Source organism: Artemia sp. Qi Xiang Cuo, chromosome 11 (assembly GCF_049724085.1).
Source record: "Artemia sp. Qi Xiang Cuo chromosome 11, ASM4972408v1, whole genome shotgun sequence".
NCBI classification, from domain to species: Eukaryota; Metazoa; Arthropoda; class Branchiopoda; order Anostraca; family Artemiidae; genus Artemia; species Artemia sp. Qi Xiang Cuo.
Window position 1 is genome coordinate 9,451,998 of NC_142804.1, and position 22,716 is coordinate 9,474,713.

The 22,716-nt window shown below is 35.7% G+C and overlaps 2 protein-coding genes across 2 annotated transcripts in view; one reads left to right on the forward strand and one right to left on the reverse strand.

Moving 5' to 3' along the window:
• Positions 1-18,951, reverse strand: part of LOC148946607 (innexin inx3-like) — a 60,296-nt gene extending 41,345 nt beyond the window's left edge. The window contains exon 1 of the mRNA XM_089096285.1: positions 18,797-18,951. The gene's annotated coding sequence lies outside the window, so the exon portion shown is untranslated. The remainder of the gene's footprint in view (positions 1-18,796) is intronic.
• Positions 1-22,716, forward strand: part of LOC148946606 (dedicator of cytokinesis protein 3-like) — a 218,343-nt gene that overhangs the window by 107,461 nt on the left and 88,166 nt on the right. The window contains exon 7 of the mRNA XM_089096363.1: positions 20,525-20,609. Coding sequence (XP_088952489.1) covers positions 20,525-20,609 — 85 coding nt within the window. The remainder of the gene's footprint in view (positions 1-20,524; positions 20,610-22,716) is intronic.

Sequence of the window (22,716 nt, forward strand, 5' to 3'; positions counted from 1 at the left end):
CTGTAAACTACTTTGAACGCTCGAAATAATATCGTTACTTAAGGCATACCAATAAACTTTGCCCCCCCCCCTTGCTAGTGGTCAAATATATACCCCGTATAGTAAATACGCTGTGTTTACTATTGTATTGGTTGTTTGTCGTTAAATTAGTTTAAAGAAAGTAGCCACGCATGGAAATTTCATTGCCTTGTACAATAATTTTATATACAATTCGGGGTATATATTTTACCACTAAGGGGGGGGGTATAATTTAGTACGCCTTAAGTAATAATATTAGTAAGTACTTTAGAATGATTTAAAGTAGTTCTTAGAATCTATACTGTGTCCTTCTACCATTCTCACGAGTTTGTTCAAGGCATCAACTAGTGCTCGACAAACATGGCTCAGATGATCGAACTAATAGATAGCTTGCGACAAATTCCAGATTCGCCACTCATTGCATAATGGGCAACTGCCCAAGTTGCCAATTAGTCTTGTGCGATTATCCTGCAACTTATGTACACGGGAAACGAACTATGCACACTGGTGGAGGAAAGATAGATTTCGAAAAATACCTTAAAAAATTGAAAATCATCCTACCCTCCCCCCATACATTTTCGTAAATAGGCATCCCTGTAAGTAAAGTGCCATATATTCTACTGTTGCATTTATATACTGTAGTACAACACGAATTCATTTTGAAGGGGTGGGAATTCACTTCTAGAAATGGAAAAAAATACAAAAAGGGTTTAATAAAATACAAAAAAGAGAGAAAAAGAAAGAGAAAAATAGAGAAAAAGAAGAACAACAAAGAGAAAGAGAGAGATTACTGGTTTGAACTTCGATGTTGAAAACTATGTTTTGATCTCATTTTTGTGATGCCAATTGGCTCTTTTTTTTTCTTTTTTTTTTAAGCTAATCAAATTACCCAGCATATGTCAGAAAGTGAAGGTAAATAAGCGAGCCGTTATTGACAGTTCATTGCATTTACTCTGGTACTGCCTCCCTGTCAGCTTTAGAGCCTGTAAATATAACACAAATTCTGATTTTTTTTTGAAGTTTTAAGAAAGTGAAAAGAAAAAAGTTTTCAAGTCAAACAATTTTTTACAAGTAAAAAATTCTCCATTCTCCAAGGGGGATGTGCACTTCCATAAATCGTGTATGCCCAGGTTGCCAAGCGTGGCTGAACTGTCCGGCAATCAATGCGTCCTGGGATGCACACCACATGGTGAAAAGTGGGCGCTCACAGTCACACCATTGATCTCCGTCCCAAACGAAATAATTGGCGACAACTGGACCTGAATGCTATTTTTTATCACCCGATACCGTTCATAGTTTTGAAATCATACAGACTTTTGCAGCTTTTGAATTACGTCATTATATTGATGAACGTGGCTACTTTTGAAATGTTGCTGCCCATGGAGAGGATTTATCGCCTAAAACTTATGAACTTCCTTAGTTTTGACTTGTCAAAAGTTGAAGAGATATGTGGCATCGTCTTGCTGTATAAAGGCCAAAAATGCCTTCACTGAGCCTTTCAAGGCTACCTAAAATAATTGTCAAGCACTGTATGCCCAAATGAAGCACTGTTTTTCACGTACATAATTTCTTATACCACGCTGCTTTTCCATTTACAGAATTTAAGAGGGAGAAAAACGGGTATAATTTGAATGTAATTTCTTTTTCACCGTTTTATTTCAATTAAACCCATTTTCCCTCTCTTATATTCTGTTAGTCTCCTACACATCGTAATTTGAAATTTTTCCTGATTTAAAATCTTGAAGAACAAAATTTCTCGTAAAAATACTCCCAGTGTTACCAAATGCCTGGTTTAAGGTAGCCCTATAATAAAAGCGAAAATGCGTCGAGAAAACAATTTTTCCAGCGAAAATGTTGCAGATGAATTTCAACTACAACAAAAAAACGCTTTGAGAAATACACTGACTTGAAGGATTGAATGAATAAAATTATAGTCACTTTGAAATTTTTATCATCATCAGGCATGTACCTAAACCAAATTCTCGAAAAAACTGACAGATTATATGAAAAAACCAATGAGGTTTAGACATGACATCTTTATTTATATTGAATATTGAATTTATATTGAATCCTCATTCAATTTATTGAATGAGAAACCAATGAGGTTTAGACATGACATCTTTATTTATATTGAATATTGAATTTATCTTGAATTCTCATTCAATTTATTGAATGAGAAACCAATGAGGTTTAGAAATGACATCTTTATTTATATTGAGTATTGAATTTATATTGAATCCTCATTCAATTTATTGAATGAGAAACCAATGAGGTTTAGAGATGACATCTTTATTTATATTGAATATTGAATTTATATTGAATCCTCAATCAATTTATTGAATGAGAAACCAATGAGGTTTAGACATGACATCTTTATTTATATTGAATATTGAATTTATATTGAATTCTCATTCAATTTATTGAATGAGAAACCAATGAGGTTTAGACATGACATCTTTATTTATATTAAGTAGTGAATTTATCTTGAATTCTCATTCAATTTATTGAATGAGAAACCAATGAGGTTTAGACATGACATCTTTATTTATATTAAATATTGAATTTATCTTGAATTCTCATTCAATTTATTGAATGAGAAACCAATGAGGTTTAGACATGACATCTTTATTTATATTGAATATTGAATTTATCTTGAATTCTCATTCAATTTATTGAATGAGAAACCAATGAGGTTTAGACATGACCTCTTTATTTATATTGAATATTGAATTTATCTTGAATTCTCATTCAATTTATTGAATGAGAAACCAATGAGGTTTAGACATGACATCTTTATTTATATTGAGTATTCAATTTATCTTGAATTCTTATTCAATTTATTTAATTAGAAACCAATTAGGATGAGACATGACATCTTTATTTATATTGAATATGGAATTTATCTTGAATACTTATTCAATTTATTTAATTATAAACAAATTAGGTTTAGACCTGACATCTTTAATTATATTGAGTATTGAATTTATCTTGAATCCTCATTCAATTTATTGAATGAGAAACCAATGAGGTTTAGACATGACATCTTTTGTCTATATTTAATATTGAATTTATATTCAATTCTCATTCAATTTATTGAATAAGAAACCAATGAGGTTTAGACATGACATTTTCCTTATATTGAATTTTAAATATTTCTTTATAAATTTTGCTTTTCCATTTCGGACTTTCGATTTTTTTTAAGTTCTTAGTCTACTACAAGAAATTTTGATTTTTTACAAAAAAGTTATATTTCAAATTTGGCAACCCTGTCTATAGTCTGTTAAATTTGGAACCGGCTTAAACACGCTACGCATTAATTAATAGATAAATTGATCAGTCAACATGCACTATATACATCACAGATGGCTCAAAACAAACACATAAGTGCAAAGAGCGTCCGCATAGGAGGGTAGAGGGAAGGTGCTTTACTCACCTCTCCTCTAAGACTAAAAATAAATAAAAAAAACATAATTTTATAATGCTCCGAATACAGCATGACTTAAAAAAACATCTTCAGTACTTATGCATTATATATTACACACCGCTATACGCGAAAGTGAAGTGAAGTTTGATTAATGCTAATGAAATAAAATAAAATAGGATGAAAATATAATAGTTTAGAAACAAATTTGGGCTATATATTTGCACATTAGTGAGGGTGGGGGGTAAAGCATAGCATATATTAAATACGTAACCTAACCCAGGTACCTTCCCCCCTTTAAACCCCCAAAAACAATAGTTTAAAGATTGTAAACAGAATAACAAACCACGCTTTGCAATCAATTTATCTAGCAAATACCCGTTTGACGGATTTCCATGTCTGGTTTCCTTGTACAGTCTATAGCGATGTGTTATATAATGCATAAGTACCAAATCTTCAGATTTAAGCCCCTCGGTGATTTTTTCAGGTTTCTCCACAAATCACTTGGGAAAATGGGTAAATATGTCCTTTAATTAGCATTATGCAACAAATAACTAATATGCTACAGTGGGGGAAAGGAATATTACTGTAGGGGCATTTGCCTTATTTTTTAAACATATTATCATAATATAAGAAAATATACCGTAAAAGGAAAAAGATGTAATACGTTTAGTGTTCTAGTTTTTAGTCGTGCATTTAGCTGATTGCTAGCGTTGTAAATAGACACGTGTCAAGTTGCTGTTTGAATTTCCTGTGTTAGATTGGCCTGTTTTGAGGCGTTGTCTACTTTTGCATCCTGCTTCATGCAATTGTTTGTCTTTTTCATAGTATTGAATGTTCTGTGTTGTTTATGCTGCATAGAGAAAAGCCAGAAAAGACGACACCTGCCTTATTTCTCGGGGTTGGCGCTCCACTATCTCAAACCAGCATCAAAATTAATTCACGTACACAGGGATCTAATTCCAGGGATCTAATTCAGAGGGGTATAGTTGAAATAGGGGAGATTATTCGTTTTGACATTTTGCAAGGGGGACGCTAGTCCGAGAGCCCATTACCAAAAATATGAATCTGGAAACGACAAATGGGTCTATGGCCAGTAGGAGGAAACAAAGAGAACAAGAATCATTCGAATATTTGCCCGTATATAACAAGGCGTCTTCAGCGTAGAAAAAAAACACACTTAGAATCTAAAACTAAAATAATATAAAACGAAATATATATATATATATATATATATATATATATATATATATATATATATATATATATATATATATATATATATATATATATATATTTATATATTTATATATATTTATATATATATATATATATATATATATATATATATATATATATATATATATATATATATATATATATATAATCCCAGATTTATTTCTTTGCTGTGTAATAGCTGGCCAGTTCGGCTTTAGATCTTTTATTAGCCGCATCCCCAATTTTTTTTCTTATGTCTTGGGTTGACTTAACTTATGTATGTGCATACACATAATTATGGTCTCCTTCCGTAATATAAAACCACTCCAAAATAAAATTATGTGTATGTGTACTTGCCCGATCTAAGGCTTAGAAAGCTCTGTACTTGTCTGTTAAACAGAACATTCTCAAGCACTACGTATATTTAGCTGATTGTAACATCAGCGAAAACCGGTTTCATACCTACAAAGACAAATGACTTGTCACAGAATGCATTGGACTTGTTTAATTTGGGCTATGTATTTACACATCAGGAGGGGTTGGGGGTTAGGGTAGGTTGAGCTACTTTACCCTCTGCCCCCTAATATGCAAATTTATAACCCGAATTATATTATTATATACACTAAGCATTGTATAAACTAAAGTATTTCGGTACTGTTCTATTAACCGGGCTCTTTTATGTAGTGCTAGTTTGGTTAATGCTAATGAAATAAAATAAAATAGGATGAATATATAATAGTTTAGAAAAATTTGGGCAATATATTTGCACATAAAGGGGGGGGGTGGTAGTCAAAGCATACCATATATTAAATACGTAAACTAACCTAGGTACCTTCCGCCCTTAACCCCAAAAAACAACAATTTAAATACAGTTCTTGCCTTTGTTTATATCCCAGGAGGCATTGTAAAACTGTTTTCGTCACGCATCTCGATCTATTTCGCGACTGGTATGCATTGCCGTATTCAAAAGAGCCCGGTTAATAGAACAGTACCAGTATTTCATTATGATTATCTCACTTCACTTTTCGAGGATGTTCTGTTTAACAGACAAGTACCGAAAGCTCTTTTGAAAGTATCCCTTGAAGATTTTAATCTCCTATTGAGGTTTTGTGTTTTATATAATAGACAAGTACCAAGGTTTTCAGTGTAGTAGATAAACGGTCTGTTATGCAACTCTTGGATTCCTAACGGAAGAACCGTCCATAAGATAGGACCTTAGTAACAAATTACGGTACTTTCGCATTATATGGGCCTCTCTAAAGAAGTCCAACAAGCAGGGTTGCCACCGTCAGTAGGATTTTACTAGATCTAGTAAAAAAAAAAATCTAGTAAATTTAGAGGATCTAGTAAATTTCCCGAAATCTAGTAAAAACTAGTAAAAAGTCATGATTTATAGTAAACAAAACTTTTTTTAATTTTCCATGAATTCAGGGGAAAAAACTATTGTAACCATATGACAATTTACAATTTTTGCCAGTCTGTTTTACAATTTACAATTTTGCTTGGCAGTCTAAGAGACAGACAAGCAGTCACCTATTTTCATAAGCAAACACTTCACTTCCGGCGTCTAAAGGTCGACAAAATCAGCTTTCTGCGTACCAAATCTTACCAACAAAAAATGAAGCTATAGTGACGCTTTGATTTGTGATGATTGGGAATCTATTGGAATCAAAACAAAAGCCAACCACCCAAGGTGAATAGGTGAATCTCCTCAGTTTGAAATTTTTTATTATTTCTCAGTTTTAATTTATATATATATATATATATATATATATATATATATATATATATATATATATATATATATATATATATATATATATATATATATATATATATATATATATAACATATATATAACATATATATATATATATATATATATATATATATATATATATATATATATATATATATATATATATATCCAAAAAAAGGATTTTTGAACTTGTAGGTTTCCGGAATTTTCAATCGTACTATGAAAACGAAAGAAAAGGGGAAAAGAGACAAAAAGAAGAAAAAAGGAAAAACGATTGTGAAAATCGTATTGATTATCCTCCTATAGTAAAAATCGATGCTTGATGATGCGCGTGCGGCTACGCCGCACGCGCAAAAATTTTTTTTGAGCATTTAGTAAAAACATATGCGATCTAGTAAATTTTTCCTCTCCGATTTAGTAAATTCTTCCAGGTCAGGGTGGCAACCCTGCCAACAAGAGATGCTACAGTCAAACGGCAGAGACGCTTTGAAAACCCCGTTTTTACAAGATGATTCAAGACACAAATGAGAGAAATACTTTGTCTAGCGTGGTTTTAATTGCGTATACGATATTAAACTGTGTTTTTTTTTTAGTTTAGATGGGTGAAAAGGTACCTAGGTTAGGTTACGTATTTAATATTTTGTTAATTTTTTTTCTAAACTAGTGTATTCTCATCCTATTTTATTTTATTTCATTAGCCTTAACCAAACTTGACTTTTTAGAAAGGCCTATATAATGCGAAAGTACCCAAATTACTTTCCCACCGCATAAATATCGCTCTTCGGCTCTTGATACCCAAAGCATTCAATATCTTTCAGGCATGTATTAAATCAAATACCACAACTAGGGTTTATATCATTTATCAAGATAAATAAAATGCCTGAAGTAAAACATCCACACGTTTTCATGAAATTGGACATGATTTGCATACTGGGATGTCATAGCGTGACAATAATTTATTCCTTATCACTTGATTATGTGTGGCCCATATTGTCACCGTTACTTGGTTGTCGTTCGATTCCCCTTTCATTTAGATAGCTGTTATTGCCTTAGCCGTGACTAAATGGTTTTGTCTTTGACACAAGTTTCGCCGCATTCGGCTTGTCGCCTCAAGGGCTTGGGATTTTTATTGAAGGTTTGAGACAAATTGTTTGGAGGGCATTGCTTTGGTCCAGTGGTTGTAAATTCTTTTGATGAGTAACGCAGTGTCAGAAGAATCCGAGGATTTTCCTGCTATCCATTGCAGTCACGTTGCTTTTGTATCAATCGCTTTTATCACGATGACATTCAAGTCGGTCGTTACAGTAGACTGCAAGTCAATCCAGTGGCATAATTTCGTCAAAATGGGGGGGAGGGGGAGCAAATGTGGTGTAATTTTCCCAAATCAAGTAAAAATGACAGTGAAAAGGGAAAAATGAGTCATGTAGTAACAAAAAAAGCAAACATATACTAAAGAAAACTAACCCATTTCTGTGGAAGCTTGAATTACGTAGGCAAATCTTCTTTTAACAACATTTTTGGGGAAACTGTATTTCAGCTGTGTGGGGCAACCTGGGGTCTGGGGGTGGCAAAATGTGGTGTGGGAGGGGAAATTGCAGACCCCCCTGCCCCATAGCAAATTAAGCCCCTGTGTCAATCTAGAAACTTATTCTGCAACTAGCGGAGTGGACTGTTTAAACAAAACAGGGTGGACTGTATCTGCTTTAGTTGGAATTTTTAAACCTTTTTTGTTAACTTGGGCGAGGCTAATTTTCCTCTTGGAAGGACTCGCTTTCGTCATTTGGCCGATTTTTGGATTGGAGTGGAACATCCGTACTGCCATAGAGGCGCATAGCTAATATTCAATAAGTAGGGATTATAGATGGTTTTTCCAGACGTGCCAGAATATCAATTACTTCTGTGAGTTCATCGAACCAGCATTTAAGGCTAGAATCCAAACTATCCTTTGTCTGCAAGAAGGCATAGCGAGACGGAGGCTAGAGGGGGCCAGTGGCGGATCCAGAGGGTCCCCCTCTGGATCGGGGGGGGGCTCCCCCTAGCGTAGTTTAAAGTAGTGTAATTTGCTTAAATAACTCAATTTTGCGTCAATTAAACTTGCTCCTAACGCAAGTTTATCGGATCGACCTATTTTGCGCCCCCCTAATTTTTTTTCGGATCAACCTATTTTGCGCCCCCCTAAAAATCCTGGATCCGCCCCTGGAGGGGGCAGGGTCCCCTGTCCGTGGCTCAACAGGAGCCTAGTGGTTAATTGTAATTTTGCCGAACGTATTTTGCGTTTAGCGTTTTTAATTTTACAAAAGAAGGCAGGGAAGGGCCAGTAATCTAGTAGTAAATAAGAAAAAAGGAAATTAGCGACTTCGTTCTCCAACCCTGTCGTCCATTGAATGGTAAAATTGTAAATTTGAAAGGTAAATGGTAATGGTAATGGTGAATGGTAAAATTCCGTGAAGTTTATATCAGCTGTGTTATTCCCTTAAGTTACGTCAAACAATCGCATATAATTAGTAATCGTAAAAACATTTTTACAAGTGTCATTTATCTGATTTTCTAATTAAGTTTGACATGCTTGTGGATTGGGTATAACTTATTTCAGGCATAAATATCTGTACCAGCACGACATATAAGCAGCAATTTATTTGAGGGGGGGGCACGACTTTGAAAATGGGCCAAAAAATAGATGAATTATATAGATCACACAAGAAATTGTGGGAAAATAAGAAGAATTACGTGGTTTTTAGGTTGTATAAACCCGAAACCCCCTTTTCCCCATGTACTTAAAAGCATCTACAGATTGGCAAAGATCCAGGAAATCAGGGACAAATAAAATCGACAATAGAAATTACTAGTGAACAATAGCTACTAGGAACTAGCAGTGCTCTGGTAACAACAGTTTGAAGAAGAAGTTCATAGAACAGATACGAAATTGGTTATTTGTCTTAGAACACATTTTCATCATTTGTATATGTAAAGTGTAGGCTCACACAAGCCGAATTCTCCGGTGGGTGAAAGTTTACCCCAGGGGGTTTTTCTTCAATGGGGTCAAAAGCCGAACAAGCTAATTTTTAAGCTACAACTCTATAATGTTTCTCGGAGAGTCTTGGAACCAATCCCCCCCGCCCCTGTGCGCAGGTATACGAATTTATTTTTTGTCTACAATAGACAAACAATAAATTCTTTACAATATATGTTATATATTATAACTATATTAATTAAATATATATATATATATATATATATATATATATATATATATATATATATATATATATATATATATATATATATTAAATATGTTAGTTTTTCACTTTGCAGTAAATACTTGTTTATCAAAAAATGAAAGTCGAACTAGACAGAGTATGCCTAAGGGAATTCAAACTAGTCCAGTAAATTGATATTATTGAAAAAAAATATACATAAAAAAACTGAAATGACCTTTTTAGTAATCAATCTAGGCTTATTGCGACATTTTCAAAATTTGCTATTCAAATTCTGAGAAATAAAACCGGAATCTGAACTAATAATGAGAAGATAAACATAATTAATTTAAAATGCATTTTTTTTCTGTGTATTTGTAAACTAAATTAAATTTCGGTACTTGTCTAAAATCTGGGTAAAAGTGAAAGAAAGACCGCATCGAAATCTCAGCCGCTGTTGATAAACAGGTTTGTGAGATGTTGTTCATTCCGTGACAAAGATTTAAACTTTAGTTTTTTGGGGTTTAGGGGGAATAAAAGGTAGCTAGGTTAGGTTTGGTTACGTATTTAATATATGCTCTGCTTTATACCCCCCACCCCCTAATGTGCAAATATATAGCCCAAATTTGTTTCTAAACTATTATGTTTTTATCTATTTTGTTTTATTGCATTAGCATTAACGAAACTTCAATTCTCACGTGTGTGCCCAGGGTACCTAAATTTCTTACCGAGCAATTTCTTACCAATAACAATATTGGGTTGGGAGAAGAGCTGAAGATAACTTCAATTTTGAATGTATTTGTAGCAGTTTTCTTTTTCATTGAGCCTATTTTAAACAAGACAGAATCCAGTTTCTGAATCCTAAATTCAGAATCTGAATCCAGTTTCTAAATCTGAATCCAGTTTCTAAATCAGAATCCTAAAAGACAGTTTCCAGTTTCTAAAGGGTAATTTTGCTTCAATGTTGGGGTATTTCCATGTTCAAGATAACTCATTGTACTAAACATCCTCTTGCTCGTCATGATAAGTCATCCAGGAATCAAGGAACCACGAAATTTTGCAGGGTGCTGTCCACTTTTCTTGAAGTTCCAAATTTTCATAAAATCATCATCGAATCCATGTTTGCACCAAGTGCGGCATGTATGCAACCAGTGGCGTCATGGTAGGGCAAAATGTGTTTTTCAACATCTAGGGGGTAGGGGAAATTGTCGTTTTTCAATAAAAGTACCAAAAGGTATTTCAATAAAACCACCCCAAAAATGTATTTTTCAAAATCTAGGGTACACAGACCCCAACTAACACCACCCGTGCCAATAGAATGTTGTGATACATCTCAACCCAGTTAAATATTAAAGTTAAATATTAAAAATATAAAAAATTAATAGTTTTTTTATTCAGCAGCTTTTCCGCTATAAAGTCATGATTCAATATCTTATTAATTCACCTATCTTTTACTCTCTTGATGAATCCCCCCTGTCGATACCCCTTGTAAAATTCACCATACTCGCCTGACTGATTATTCCGAGGATTTAGCGCGACTCGGTCCAGACCAGTAGCTTTTGCAACACATACTTCAGAAGCCAAACGAATAAAGTTGAATAAAGCCAATTTCTAATTGTATTACCAATTTGTAATGAAAAATATAATATTTTTTTGGTTAAACTAATAATGATAAAAGGAAAGTGGGTAGGGCCTGGACTACTGTTCCTTTTAAAGGAAATCGGATGCTTTCGTAACCGTGAAGTAACTACGAAAATTTCTTGATTTCCAAAAGGAATAGACCTCGCTTTGAGGTCCATTCACAGTGAGGTTTTACTAATATCGAGATTTAGCTAGCGCTGGTTTGACACAATTACAATTTTCGGTACTTATCGGTTACTGGAAACACACCCAAAAAGTGAAGTAAGGTTAATTCTAGTGAACAATAACAAAACATGATGATAAAATAATACTTTAGAAACAAAATTATGGAAACTCAACGTAACCTAACCCCACACCCCTAATGTGCAAATATATAGCCCAAATTAGACAAATCCAATGCATTATGTCTAGTTCCAATGCATTGTATCATCCATCACTTGTTTTTGTAGCTATGAAAGCGGTTTTCTGAGATGTAACCTAAGCGTAATTCTTGAATATGTTTCCAATAACCGACAAGTACCCAATTTTTCGCCAATTAGAAAATTCGAAGAAAAATCTCATTGGCTCAATTTAGCGCTAGCTAAGTCTCGGCATTAGGTAAAATCTAATTGTGAATGGGCCTTTAATGAATACACACAACAACGTTGTTGGTACTTGTTAATTAAACGAAACACACCCAAGAAGTGAAGTTAGGTCAGGCACGTACGCAGGAATTTGTTTGGGGGGGCCAAATCCTTTAAACCCATTATTCTGTGAGAAAAATCAGAAAATTATGGGACAATGAAAAAAATCGTGAGATTTCGGGGGGGGAGCAGGCCCGGAGGCCCCCCCTGCGTACGTCCCTGAGTTAGGTTAATCCTAACGAAATATAACCTTCAAATAACCTTTAGTTTATACAATAATATAATTTGGACTATATTTTTGCCATTTATGGAGTTGGGTGTAAAGTATTTGGACAGCACCCCCAAACCTAACCTTTCTCCTAATGTGCAAATATATAGCCCAAATTATACTAGTCCAATGCATTCTATCACCCGTCACTTGTCTTTGTTGCTATGAAACCGGTTTTCAGATTTCTAACCTAAGCCTAATTCTTGAGTGTGTTTCGTTTAATTAACAAATACCCATTGTCTTTCAATCATGCTAAGATATCGGTAGTTTGAAAAAGGAAACGCTTTACTAATTTTAATACACATCCTTACAATTACCTAAATTCAAAAAGCTCAAGTCTTCCTGCCTTAAACGAAAGAGTGTATGATCCATTTCTATGATTTTACATAAAATTAAAAATAAGGTTTTTCGCCTTTCCTGGGAACAGTTTAGTCAAAACAGTTTGGGTTAGTTTGGGGAGGTGGGGACTGGCATCTCCTCTCCAAGATTGTGAAAAATACCCTTTTGGCAGTAGGTATACATAAACTTACGTTGTCTTTGAGCTAGAGCTACTGAAACATTTTTGTCCCAGGCATGGACAGCCTTCCCCTCCCCTTATGCAGGGCTGTAATTTTCTATAGGGCAGGGGGCAACTGCCCCCCATACCCAAGTTTGCCCCACCAGCTGAAATTTAGCGTCTTCAAAAATCTTGTCAAAATCAAAGATATGCTTACATAATTCAAGCATCCACACAAACAGATTAGTTTTTTAGTATACATTTGCTTTATGGTAGGCTACTACCATGGTAGGCTCATTTTCATTTTTTACTCTTATTTTCACTTGACTTGTGAAAATTGGCTCCAATTTTGCTCCCCTCTCCCCAGGATTTTGACGAAATTACCCCACTGCCCCTTTGAAGGAAATAAGTCAAAGGGATCGGTAAAGGATCAACCAGAGAAACTTCTCTTCCATCAATTATTTTTAAACCAAAGTTGTTTTCATTTTCGAATGACACAATGAAGTATTAAAAAAATAATCTTATTTTTTTAAGACAAGTCACCAATGTATAGCAACAAATCTAAATTAAAGAAGTGTGCATATTACACGCTCGAGTAGGGGCTGGAATACACCTGGCAATAGAAGTACTGAAAGGTTCACAAATATTCTCTTGAGGGGTCGTTGATTTTCAGAAATCACAAACACCAGGTGGCGGACAGTGGGGCCTCTCCGATTCATCTTTCTTACTGTCTAGCTCATATTTGAAAAAGAAGCTGGATTTTTTTCTGTCTTTTTTTTTTCATTTTCCATGGCAAGACTTGCTTTTCAAAAAAACTATTAATTTTTTCCAGCTATTCGGAATTAAAAAACGTGCAAATTTACATGCAAGGGTAGGGTATAGGGGCGAGAATTCATCCATGAAGTTGTTCATAATGATATTAGATATATCCTTACACTTACCTGTTTGAACTAGAGGCATTTTTGGAGGGAGGGGTAACATTTTTGCCTCTGTTATGGCTATTACTTCTTACCTCCTTTGAAGTCTTGGCAGCTATGGCAGCCAGAAAAGCACTAGAGGAAACTTTTCCGTCTTCCTAATTACTCTAAAAAAAATTGAGATTTACCCTTTGTTTTTTTTGGTGCAAACTATTATGGTCCGGAACTGACTGCGACGAAGAAGCAATATCCGTTTGTTAAAGCCAGTCGTCTTTCCGCAAGTATTCAGATAATTAAAGGCTGTTTTTCGTCAAAATTTGTATACCAATCGATACAGAATCAAAATTGAAGCAAAAGTATTCAACTGACTTTTTTGGGATGACAGTTATTTTTTATTATAAGCCTTTGATAATTTCGCAAAATCCCTTATAAACCGTTTTGATTTATTCTTTTCTTCTGGAAACAACAAGCGCTTGAAACATTGTAGCGATAAATAATGGAGAAATGTAATATTTTCAAATACTTACAGCTCTTGAATTACTTGTCACCCACAAACAATGAATAGGCCTACAATATTTTTGATTTTTCAATTGATTGTTTAAAAATATCTTCAATTATCTGGATACTCACCCCTTTTTTATTTCACTAGTTTATAATTCCTGTCTTTGCCAGCAATTTAATATTATTAATGCACTCAATTAGAAACAGAGATAGATGTTACGTGACTATGGTTAATACTAAGGCTATTTAACGGATTTAGATTGATGTTCAAGTTGTTTTAAGTGTTAAAGCATGTATCTATTTGGTGAATTTTTGTAAAATTAAAATAAGGATCACAAAGGGTCATCCACTTTCAAAATTATGTACACCATGGCATGAGGGCGCACGGCGTGGCGGAAGTGTACCCCATGCTCATGGCGGAACAAGTGATACTCCGATATGTACAGGGTGGCCCAAAAGTATGTTACCTTTTACATGGTTGAAGTTACTTGTTTTTATGTTACTGAAAGTGAGAATGCGTTCTAACGGTCTTATAGCGTAAGTAACTTCATTCTAAACTTTCCAAATAGTGTATGTGAAGGTAATAAAGGTAAACCTACTTTTGGGCCACCCTGTATGTCAGGTGGCAGAGAGTGCGCAAGCTCTCTTCATAAGAAAAATAAATTCCAAAAATCGATCTTTCAGACGGGATCATTGCAGATTACAGCAACAGAATCTTCGCTAACTTGCCAAGATTGTCAAATGAAGATACGCCTCCAGTTAAGCGGCGATTTCCTTTCATCGAATTTTTACAAAATTCAAAAGTTGATGAGTTAGATAAATGAGACTTCATTTATGGCCCAAATTGGGGCCCTGGAAGTTTAGGTACCCACTTTCACTGATCCCTTCGGGCACTGACTTTTAGGGACTTTTTTTTAGCTAGAAAAATAAAATTTTCATAAGGACCTGAGGAGGCGCTTTCAACCTCATTCCTCCCCTACTTGTAAGGTTTGAAAGATTCTGCAAAAACAGGGGTACTTGTGTCATACGCCACTCACTCAAGTTTACGCTGTGTAAAACTTGAGAACAAACCGGTTTCTTTCACCTTAGCGTGAAACAAGACAAAGACAAATTACAGCATAGATGGAAAATATACAATTTGGGCTATATATTAGCACATTAGGGGGGGGTAGATTATTTGGAAAGATTGAAGTTATAAAACAATTTTTACTTCATAATATGCAGAATAATTGTACCTCACACATTTTGCATGCAGACCTACTATACTTTACCCCCACCCCAAATGTGCAAATATATAGCCAAAATTTGTTTCTAAAGTATAACGGAGAAACTGGCTTGCTCTCGAGTTTTACACAACGTAAACTTGAGTCAGTGGCATATAATACACAAGTACCAAAATAGGTTCCAATTTTGGGCAATTACTCTAGTTTGGCTTGGAGGCCGGCTAAGATTCTAGGAACCCCTTTTCCAAGGCTTACAATCTGAAAAAATTAGATCTGTTTCAGATCTATATTCTACTGCTCATCCGAAATTTCTCATGTAAATAGTCCCCCTCCCTATAGTCATCTACCGAAGCCACTTACTTAAATAAAATTCGCTCTTCCTTCAAAATAATTTCGAAGTAATTTATTATTTATCACTAGGGAAGTTTATTGTCAAATTTTGAGTTCTATAAGACATTTCAAAGCTCTGAACAAAGATTGTTTCATTCACCTAGCTGTACAACTTTTCGAGTTGGCAAAAAGCCACTAAAGCAGCCATTTTAAAAGTGGATTCCAAAAATGGTCCTTCAGACATGCACTGCCTTAATTCTGTTTCAGACAGTTGAGTTTTGGGCATGAAGGAGGGGGTGGAGTGCAGGAACTTAATTTGATATGGGACAAGAGGGAGGGGGCAACTACCCCTCCCAGATCTTGGTTTGCCCCCCCCCTAGACCCCAGTTTGCCCCCGTAGCTGCAATTTAGTTTCTTCAAAAATATTATCAAAACTAAGATAAGCCTGCATAATTCAAGCATCCACAGAAACGGGTCAGTTTTCTTTAGTACTTCTTTACCTTTTTTGTTACTATATGGCTCATTTTTCAATTTTCACTTGATTTGGGAAAATTAGTTCGACCCCCCCCCCAGGGTTTTGACGAAATTACGCCACTGGTGGAGTGCCGGAAATTCTCTCCATTGTATGATTCACTGTAGATAAAGAAGAGGGCGTACAAACTTTATGTTGTTCAAGGGCGCCTTAGGTGTTAGGAGTATGATAACGTATTAATTGAACTTTAGTCCTTGTGGTGACAAGACTTCTCGAATCAAATAAGGTTCAAGATGGTCAACCCCAGGGTCAAATCCAAGATTTTTTTTGTAAAATGATTTTTTTTTGGGGGGGGGGGGCACAAAAAAGAACGGTACTGGTTAAGAAAACGCACGATAAATGAAGTTTCGTTAATGCTAATGAAATAAAACAAAATAGGACGAAAATATAATACTTTATCAACAAATTTCAGCTATATATTTGCACATTAGGGGGTGGGGAAAAGCATAGCATATATTAAATACGGAACCTAACCTAGGGACCTTTTATTCCCCCTAAACCCCCAAAAAACTAAAGTTTAAATATACTACAGACGCCTTTGTTCAATCACTATGCATCAGAGACTACCCGGTTATTATCCTATCTGATCTTCAATACAATTGTCGCATGCTTACCGCTTTCTTAACCAGTACCAAAAGAACTTTAAAAAACTTGCTTTCATTCATTTTGTTACGTTTTTACGAGTCGGACAAACATTTCGGGGGGGGGGGTTCAAACCCCCAGGATACGGCCTTGTTCAACCCCCTCCCTATTCGCTATCGTTGAAAGCAAAAAAATAGATGAAGAACGACATCAGACAATAACTGCTACGATGGTACGTACTTATGCATTATGCGGTCACCGTTATATACTGTATGTGGAATGTCAAACGGGAAATGCTTGTCATCGGACAAAACCCGTCAAATGGCGATATGCAAGACCTAAATTGATTGCAAAGCGTTGTTTCTCATGGATTTTACAATATTTAAACGATTGTTTTTTGGGGTTTAGGAGGGGGGAAGGTACCTAGGTTAAGTTACGTATTTAATATATCCTATGCTTTACCCCCCCCCCCCCCCGCCCCTAATGTGCAAATATATAGCCCAAATTTATTTTATAAACTATTATATATTCATCCTATTTTATTTCATTAGCATTAACCGAACTTGACTTCTTTCGCGGTGCCCGCATAATGTAGAAGTATCGCCAGGTCTAGTATAGGAGCTTTTTGCTAACTTAAAATGTGCTGTGCTACATCTATGAGACTTTTGGAATAGACCTACAGTCAATAATAAGTCACAGGAAGCTATTTCAAAACACACTGCCATTCTCAATTTACACCCCTCCCCCCTCCGTGTCCGATCCACGGTACTGAATTTCATGCACTGCGGAAGTTTTTGTGTAGGTAAATAATAGGCCTACTTCAAAAGGGATTTAAAATTGAAATATGGGCATGAAGAGACGTTTTCAACTTCAATGCTTCACTCCTTGCCTAATTGTAATAGTTAAAAGATTGCATGAAAAGGGTCCTAACTTAAAAGCTCAAATGCTGGGAATTACCCTGCCAGGACCTTCAGTGTTAGAAGAAACAGAGCTAAAATTCTACTTTAGCTACTTTTGGTTATCTAGGAAAGGGGTTAGGTCAGGAAAACGAAACTTTCAGGGATGGATCTACAGGCTAAAGTATGTCCCGGAAAGATACTTTGGTACTTATGTAGAAAGCGGTAAGTGTATTGTGAAAACAGATACGCATTACCCGATACTTCTACGAGACGCTGTATAAAGACAGGCATTACAAATGGTTTCTCACTCCGGGAACTATATTTAAACTTTAGTTTTTTTGGGGTTTAGGGGGACTAAAAGGTACCTAGGTTGGGTTATGTTAGGTATTTAATATATGCTATGCTTTACCCCCCCCCTAATGTGCAAATACATAGCCCTATTTTGTTCATAAACTAGGCCTATTATATTTGGTAAATTTTTCGTTGTTCATATTATTGACTTATGAATAAAGTAAACATACCACTTGATGCCTTTTTTATGCTCTTACCAAATATAATAATCATTTTTGTCGGGAATGAATTTTATCCCCACCCCTAGGCCTATATATACCAATTCAGTGTATATATTTGCACATTAGGGGGTGGGGTGGGGGGGGGTGAACTTTAAACTTATCCCTCATTTACATCAGAAATAAAATTTACCCCCACCCCCTTAATGTGCAAATATATACTATGAATTGGTAGCCTATATATAGGGGTGGGGTGTAAAATTCATTTCCGACAAAAATGATTATTAGGTATATATTCGTAATCAGCATAATAAAAGGCATCGAATGGTGTATTCACTTTATTCCTAACTCAATAGTATGATTTGGTATATATTTACCTTTGAATTACCTACCTCCACTCCTTTTCTCTCTAGAGTGTCCTGAAATTGGCTAGGCCTACATGACCTAGGCCTAGGCTATTGAAATTTTGAAAAAACAATATTTTACCTTACTTTTCAGTTTCTTTTTTTCTGGCTTTAGTTAACAATATCATTGACCCCCCCTCCTTAAACTTTGGAAAACACCCCCCCCCCCGTTTTTATGAATCAGCGCCACTGCTCGTCGCTCACAGAAACGTTTAGGCTTAGCACTTATACATCTATGCAAAATGAGCTCCTTTAATATACCTTTTTGACCTTCCAAGAGTTCTATCCTTAACCTCAAGAGGTCAAATACAGCTAGTTACACTAAACTACTTTTCTTTTTATCCTTATTTCGAATATCTTCAATCATGTATTAACTCTTAGCAGCAGAATTTGTAACTGACATAAGATTGCTTTATGCCGCGTCACGGGTTGTGTCGGCGGCTCCAGCCAGAGACACTATGCACAATGTTTCACGCCTATCTGACCAAAGGCTAAATATTGGGATTGCTGACACAAATATACCAAACCCGTAACAGTTTTCGTGTTTTTATATCCGTTCAATGCAAACTAATCTAGAAGTTACTTGCAAGAACAGCTATACATCGCCCTAATTTATTCTTATGTTGGGTTTAGTAAGGGGCGTAGCCAGAAATTCGTACCGGAGGGGGTGCTAGTCACTTCCGGCAGAGGGAAAACTAAGTAAAAGTCTAGTAATTATTTGATCTAAATGGTTTAAGTGTAGTTGTCTAGATCTCTGGGTAGGTTCAATCATATCCTCAGACTTGTTTGTGAGAATTTAGGGAATAGGGGACAGCAATTCAAAAAGCACAAAAGTAGACGAAATATATGGAAAATCCTTTAATTATCAAGACTCTGCTGATATTAGAGGGGTTTCCGGCAGTGGCGTCAATTCACAAAAATTGAAAAGGGGGAGACGTATTTTTTCAAAATCTAGGGGGGGGGGGTAATTTTTCTGTTCTTTTTTCAATGAAAATGTACTTACGTATTATATCGACCTCACCTAAGAAGTGAAGTTGGGTTAATCATAATGAAACATACCAAAATATGATGAATATGTAATACTTCATTTACAAAATTATGGAAACTACAACAGAGAACTATAAAAAGCAGGCCGCCCAGAACGCATAGATATCGGTAAGAATCGCGTTGAAGGGAGCTCTGCCTACCACCGTCACTGCCACCCGCCACATCTAATCTGATAGACATGATTTCAAATGATGACGGGCCCTACCTCAGTGCCGTTTGTTCCTCCACTTGGCGGAACCCCACATTCTCTCTACTTGTTGAGTAGATGTGCCGGTTCTTGGCTCGACAAAATTATAAGTGTTGTTCACCGTTAAATATGTGAAAGTTGAGGTTAACTGCAAGTTTTATATTTATAAAGTAATGGATCAATCTGAACTCAGTTATTTTATTGGTTGGAAGTTAGTTATTTTTTGGATATTGTATTGATAACATGCAGGCCCGGATCCAATAGGCGTGGAATTTGGTATATTTCATTATGATTAACCTAACTTCACTTCTTAGGTGAGGTCGATATAATACGTAAGTACCAATGCAAAATCCTAAAAATGTGTTTTTCTATGAAAATACCCCCTAAACGTATAACGTTACGTATAACGTATGTTACTTACTTAATACCCCCTAAAAAGGTATTTAGAAATTCTAGGGGGGGACAGTCACTAACAGCCACACTGGCTAATCATGATAAACAAAAAATCGCGAAGAAAGGAAACGAGGACAGCCAGTTTTTTCACTGGCTGTTAATTGTCCTCGTTTCCTTTCTTCGCGATTTTTTGTTTAAAACACTTGTTTTAATATTTAGTTAGGTTGCTATGGGCCGTTGTTCGCTTTTACTAGGTTGCAACTGCTTCTCCAACTATAATATTTTTTTCGAAATTTTGGCAAAATTCCTGACCATTAACTTATTATTTTTGGGTATTGGTTAATTTGCTATTTTTATTTTAGAAAATTGGGTCTCGACTTTGTCCCACGTGTAGGAGAAAAGGTTGTTGGAAGTTCTTCAGTGGGGATCTTTCATTTGTACCAAGTTGTAAGTACTAATATTTTATTTTAAAAATTAAGTTATCAATAAAATTCGTTTTGTTATGTGTAAACTAGTACTGACTTAATCAAGTTGTAAATTTTTATGTAAACGGGTCGATCAAACATGGCTGACGAGAAGTACTGAAAATGTTTCTGTGACTTGTGCTGTTTTTCGTTTGCACTTTTTCTAAGAAAAAACGACAAATCCTTGTACTAAGCTTGCAAGAAATATAATTCGAAATTTCATCATTTTTACCAATCAAAACAATATACTTGAACAATATATAGTGAAATCGTATATAGTGAATTTCCTACCAAAGGAAATTATTCTCTGACAGCACTTCCGCTTAACATTCAGGGTCTCTCCTCGTCAATAGATAATTTGAGACAAATTGTTTCGGATGGACAGCCTGATGTTGTGGGTTTATGTGAGACGTTTTTGGATTCTGGCAATGAAATGCTATTGGATATCCATGGTTATAAAATGGAACATATAAACCGCTGCAAGATGGCTAAAGGAGGTCTTGCCATGCATATATCTTTAAATTAACGCTGTAGCGTTGCCTATAGTAAAAGCCATACGGCTCCAATGTTTTATTATTCATTTATTTATTTATTTTTCCCAGAGGCACTTCATATGGAAGGGGTCGTCGTAAAAGCTTCAAAGAGGGCTCAGTGCCCTTTTTAATAGTCGAAAATTATTGGAGGGCAACTAGCCCCCCCCCACGCCCATAATTCCCCAAACACATCCAATCAAAATTTTCAGATAGCCATTTTGTTCAGCGTAGTGGATTTCCACATAGAAAATATTTTTTTGAGGAGGACACTCAGCCACAACCCTCAGGGCAAGGCTTTTAAGTTATGCCCTGGGGGCATATAAGGTTTTTATAGAAGGCATTGTCATAGAAACTTCAAAACAGGCTCATTCGATTGGAAATTAAAGGGCTAGCTCCGTTTTTAATAGTCGAAAATGATTGGAGGGCAACTAGCCCACCCCCCACGCCCATCATTCCCCCAAACACATCCAATCAAAATTTTGAGATAGCCATTTTGTTCAGCGTAGTTGATATCCAGATAGAAAATATATTTTTGAGGAGGAGACTCCCCCACAACCCTCAGGGCAAGGGTTTTAAGTTATGCCCAAGGGGCATAGAAGGTTTTTATAGAAGGCGTTGTCGTAGAAACTACAAAACAGGCTCATTCGATTGGAAATTAAAGGGCTAGTGCCCTTTTTAATAGTCGAAAATGATTGGAGGACAACTAGCCCCCCCCACGCCCATAATTCCCCAAACACATCCAATCAAAATTTTCAGATAACCATTTTGTTCAGCGTAGTTGATTTCCAGATAGAAAATATATTTTTGAGGAGGATACTCCCCAAAAACCTTCAGGGCAAGGCTTTAAAGTCATGCCCTAGGGGCGTATAAGGTTTTTATAAACGGCGTTGTCATAGAAAATTCAAAATAGGGTAATTCGAATGGAAATTAAAGGGATAGTTCCCTTTTTAATAGTCGAAAATGATTGGAGGGCAACTAGCCCCTCCCCACGCCCATCATTCCCCCAAACACACCCAATCAAAATTTTCAGATAGCTATTTTGTTCGGCGTAGTTGATTTCCAGATAGAAAATATATTTTTGAGGAGGACACTCCCCCACAACCCTCAGGGCAAGGGTTTTGAGTTATGTCCTGGGGGAATATAAGGGTTTTATAGAAGGCGTTGTCGTAGAAACTACAAAACAGGCTCATTCGATTGGAAATTCAAGGGCTAGTGCCCTTTTTAATAGTCGAAAATGATTGGAGTGCAACCAGCCCCCCTCCCCCAAGCCCATCATTTCCCCAAACACATCCAATCAAAATTTTGAGATAGGCAATTTGTTCAGCGTAGTTGATTTTAAGATAGAAAATATGTTTTTGAGGAGGACACTCCCCCAGAACCTTCAGGGCAAGGGTTTTAAGATATGCCCTGGGGCCATATAAGGTTTCATAGAAGGCGTTGTCGTAGAAACTTCAAAAAAGGCTCTTTCGATGGGAAATTCAAAGGGATAGTGCCCTTTTTAATAGTCGACAGTGATTGTAGGGCAACTAGCCCCCCCCCCACACCCATCATTCCCCC